General features: G+C 38.3%; 2 protein-coding genes across 5 annotated transcripts in view; one reads left to right on the top strand and one right to left on the bottom strand.

Moving 5' to 3' along the window:
* The window catches only part of LOC107721403 (acetyl-coenzyme A synthetase 2-like, mitochondrial), a 16,279-nt gene extending 14,963 nt beyond the window's left edge, over positions 1 to 1,316 (bottom strand). For 2 of the 3 annotated variants that reach the window (XM_016529404.1, XM_016529411.1), the window contains exons 1-2: positions 828 to 1,316; positions 508 to 604 (exon numbers count right to left, since the gene is read on the bottom strand). In XM_016529404.1, coding sequence (XP_016384890.1) covers positions 508 to 604; positions 828 to 1,173 — 443 coding nt within the window. In that variant the 5' untranslated portion in view covers positions 1,174 to 1,316. The remainder of the gene's footprint in view (positions 1 to 507; positions 605 to 827) is intronic. The other variant, XM_016529419.1, reaches the window with a different exon arrangement.
* Positions 1,317 to 2,335: 1,019 nt separating this feature from the next.
* The window catches only part of LOC107721389 (protein-cysteine N-palmitoyltransferase HHAT-like), a 36,019-nt gene continuing 34,123 nt past the window's right edge, over positions 2,336 to 4,231 (top strand). For both annotated transcript variants that reach the window (XR_001637704.1, XM_016529394.1), the window contains exons 1-2: positions 2,336 to 2,398; positions 2,961 to 3,086. Coding sequence is in view for 1 of the 2 variants with exons in the window: in XM_016529394.1 (XP_016384880.1) it covers positions 2,972 to 3,086 (115 nt within the window). In the remaining variant the exon portion in view is untranslated. The remainder of the gene's footprint in view (positions 2,399 to 2,960; positions 3,087 to 4,231) is intronic.

The following is a 4,231-nucleotide window of genomic DNA, read 5'->3' as shown; positions in this document are numbered from 1 at the left end:
AATAAAAAAAAAACAAGTGGGCTCCCCCAAAGTCCACGGTATAGTTCGAACACTGGATGGATGTTTGCTTCAAGTGATAGGCCAGGTAAGTGAAATTATATTATCTTGCTGTATGTATGTCGTTTTCTTTACGTTTTCTGACTAAAAGCAACAAAAAAGCCATTTTAAAGTGGTTAAGCATATAATAATATTAATAATAATAATAATAATCGGCAGGGATCCCAGACCAATACAATTAGTGTGCCTCCTCTATTTTAAAACCCACGAGCCGCCACTGATTGGCAATGGCAACAAGTTTGTAATCAATAGGCAGTAGTGACTAATTGATTGCCAGTCACTATTGGAATAAATTATATACAGGCAAATCTAAAACAAGTAAAAGCATCATAAAAGTAGATACTGGTTAGTTTAAAGAGACACATGTTAAAACTGCTTGCTGTGAGTTGAAAATGTACAGGGGGTGGGGTAAAGAGCCACATGTGAATTTCTCAGGATCTACAAATGTACCTGTATGTGATCCTTTCTTCTGTGCCAGGTTCATCTTTCTCCCAAATCAAGGCCACTCTGTCTGGATCCTTTGCCACGTGTACATCCAAACAGTTCACTGTCAATCATTGTAAGAGGAAATTACTACTATGCTTACTGTTGACAATAAAGAAAGTTTTTCTTTATGCATTTATAAAGTAGTATGTGAAAATGTTAGTATTACCGTATCAATCACGTTAAAATACACTCGTAACCTTGTGTTCTGATGGATACAAATCTTTTCTATAGCATATTGGCCAGTGGAGGTTTATCGACAATGTAAAGAAAGGTGTGACACTCACCAGAGACGTTCAGTTGCCCTCCAAGAAACCAGTTGATTTCCCCGCTGGAGAGATCGCAGTCTGTCACTTGATCGAAAAGTTTGGTCCATGCCAGCCTTTCCTTGGCGATGGATCCCCAGAAAGTTTCTGGATCTCTAACTGACAGTTCATATAAATCTGCATAGGTCTTTCCAGCGAGATGCGAGCTGAGGTCCGGTTGAGTCGCGCTGATGCTGCTGCTGGACAGAGACCTCGCGTGACACCGTGAGATCAACACAACACCTTTGCGCAAACATTTCTTGTTCCTAAAGATAACATTTCCCCTGACCAAAGAATTCAGCAAACGTATGCTCACACGTCCAGCCATTATTCCACTCAGTCTCTGGGGTGAAGTTTGCGCAAGTTTCCTCAGTCCGTGATTATTCCTCAGAAGAGAGAGAGGGAGGAGGAAACTTGTTGACAAAGCGCTCGCCTGAAGAAAGGCTCACTACAAACCGCCCCCTAAATCGGTTTCATTATGGACAAACCATATCATGATTGAATCACAAGAACTTTGGCTTTCACAATCGATTCCAACGCTGCAAGTTTCTTTATTGATTGGGTGTTTTGGATGTTACATAAAATTGGATTGTACGGTCGTAGTGAACTTATTACACAATCATCGGAAACTTTAAAGAGTTTCAATGGTTTCAGATTAAGACGCGTAAATGTGGTTCTGTTTACATATTCTGTGTGAAAATAAATCGTTTCAAAGCAGCCACATATGTTGCATATTATCACGTCTTTCTGTCGCATGGTAAAGTGATTAATTTATAATTACGTTTGCATTAAACGGTTTCACTTTTCGGTTTCTAAAACTGGATCATAAATGCGACACGCTCTGGATGTTGTTCTCAACTACCCCAAACTATTGCTGCCCCCTAGTGGAGGAGGGGCAGTTCGGATAGATAGATAGATAGATATCTGGAACCCTCTCCTGGATCAAAACGCAGCCCATGAATTGGTAGTCTAATGTACTGCCCTCTCTCTCTCTCTCTCTCTTTCTGTGTGGGAATAAACTGCATTGCACCATAGGCAAAGACTTTAGTTCCCTACACACACCTTCAGGAAGTCTCTGTTCTTTTGGGCCTCTCAGCAGAATGTGCTGCCCTGTGGCAGAGTTTGTACTGAGAGAAAACGATGATGTGTATTTAAATGTGTGTTATCTATTGGTTTCCCCTTTTCACCGGTAAATAATTATTATCATACTATGGGCGTTTTGTTTACATTTGTTCCTAACCTAAGATAACCTTTTCTGAACTAGTTATACACTGCATTGTACTGAGGCATTGTTCATTAAAGCCAAAACAACGGCCTTCCAGCGTAACGAGAAGTGAAGGTATTTGTGATCAATTATAAAGCTACACCTTACCGTAGTTTGCAGCAAAATGCCTGCCAAAAGTAACTAAGGCACTCTTGGGGTTAAAATACTGTGATAGGACGTAGTGATCCGGTTAGCCAATCAGGTTGTAGAGGTGTGGCAACTCTCGGAAGCATAGGGCGGAGCTTCGCGGCAGTGTTTGGCTGGCACGAGAGTTTTTCTGTTGGTTTATGAGTAACTGAAACAAATATGCAAATATTATAGTGCGGGAATTGTTGCAATATGATAATGCAATGAGGAAGCTTGTGTAAAAAAAAAATCATTTCATATGTTTAAAGATGTGAATGACTGTTTGAGCAAATAAAAAAATCTTGCACTTCACATCCCGATTGAACTATTGAAATTGATTGCCATGAAAACAGACCACAATCTCCTTGATACATACATATATATGTATACGTAATCAAGTATTTTGTAGAATGCGTTGTGAAATGGTGATAAAGTAATTCATAAAACGTATTTATTGTGTTTTATTCGTATTACAGAGAATGGCATATCTTTGAAATGTTAATAATCTGTAAATTTGAATATGCATGATTGTTATCTATGAAACAGCTTTGGTAATATCCTCTGAAATACAGTTTAAGCTTACCTTTAGACCAGTTTCTTTACTTATGCTGCTTAATTTTGGAAATCAAGTTGTGTGCAGAACAGGAACGCTCCAAATGTAGTGACAACTGACCCATTGCAGGTTTGAAGACTAACCAATTAGTGTGTATCTTCTTAACCGGCAGGTTCAGCTTTCATGACTCCACAATGGGAGCTGGTATCTCTACCTCGATGGGAGATGACGGCATACTGGTTTCTCTCCTTCTCCTCCCATCTCTATTATTTCTACCAGTTGCACAGGTTTTCTAAAGGTGAGCTGTCGTCTGCCTAGAACAAAATGCGATTCTCCAGCTTACAAAAAAAAAAAGATCTCAGGAATCTTAGATCTCAGCAATGGTTCAGTGGCACAATATTTAATTATCAAAGGAAAATAGATTCAAATCCCAAACCTAATGTATAATTAAAAGAAAAAGCCAAACAAAATTGCAACAGAACAAGATGCATATTGCATAAGCATTAGACAACCACCACCCCACAAATTTGTCAGCTAGACATAAACAAAACATATGGATTGTTATTAAATGAATATACCTGTTGAATCATTTATTTAGATGAAATTATCCAAAAGGAATATAAAATCATTTTTGCTGCATTTTTTACGGCATTTTTTTTTTTTACTTTATAATGTGTCCGTTTGAAAAGGGCTGCTGTGGTGTGTGTGTGGGGGGAGAAATGCTTGTTCCTGTCGTGTTAACTGCTGACTCTAAGGGTTCTGAAAAGGTTGTGCTGTCATTTTGAGGGACGATGGGATCTCAGGTCAGCAAAAGACACCACACAGCACCCATTTGATCTCTTTCAACAAAACATGCCAGTCAAAAAAGTGCAAAAATAAAGCTTCAAAATAGGGCATCTCTTCATGCACAGAGAAAACACTGCATAAATAATAACATGGGTGAAATTGCTGATACATTTAAAACTAAATGTATTAGCTGGGAAGACCATCTAGCTGACTTTGTTACATTGCCTCAGAAAAATCATTTTGAATAAAGTTGAACTGAATACTTAAGATTTTAAGCAAAACATTAACTTTATATGTTTGTGAATAATAAATTGAAGAAAATCAATCAGTCAGTGTTCTTAAACTTTATTCACAGGTTCTACAAGGTTTATTTTTATCTTAAATATTGCATTTTGTGTCTTATAGCTTGGCTAGGTCCAACATTTTTTTCATGTTGAAGACACTTTAAACACCACTAATCACATTGCCTTTGAAGTGAATCAATATACAAAATATGACTCCAGGTCAGTGTCACTTAAAGGGGTCATCTGATTGGCCAGCTATCCAGTGCATTGTGATTGGCCGAATGCCTCGTGTGACGGAAATGTTACGCCACTCAACACAAAACCAATAAAACCCATTACAAACCAGGCATTTGTTGCATCCAGTGGGGACATA

Source organism: Sinocyclocheilus rhinocerous, unplaced genomic scaffold (genome assembly GCF_001515625.1).
Source record: "Sinocyclocheilus rhinocerous isolate Xijiao unplaced genomic scaffold, SAMN03320098_v1.1 scaffold432, whole genome shotgun sequence".
NCBI classification, from domain to species: Eukaryota; Metazoa; Chordata; class Actinopteri; order Cypriniformes; family Cyprinidae; genus Sinocyclocheilus; species Sinocyclocheilus rhinocerous.
Note: the sequence above shows the minus strand (reverse complement) of the source record. Positions and strands in the feature narration are given on the sequence as shown.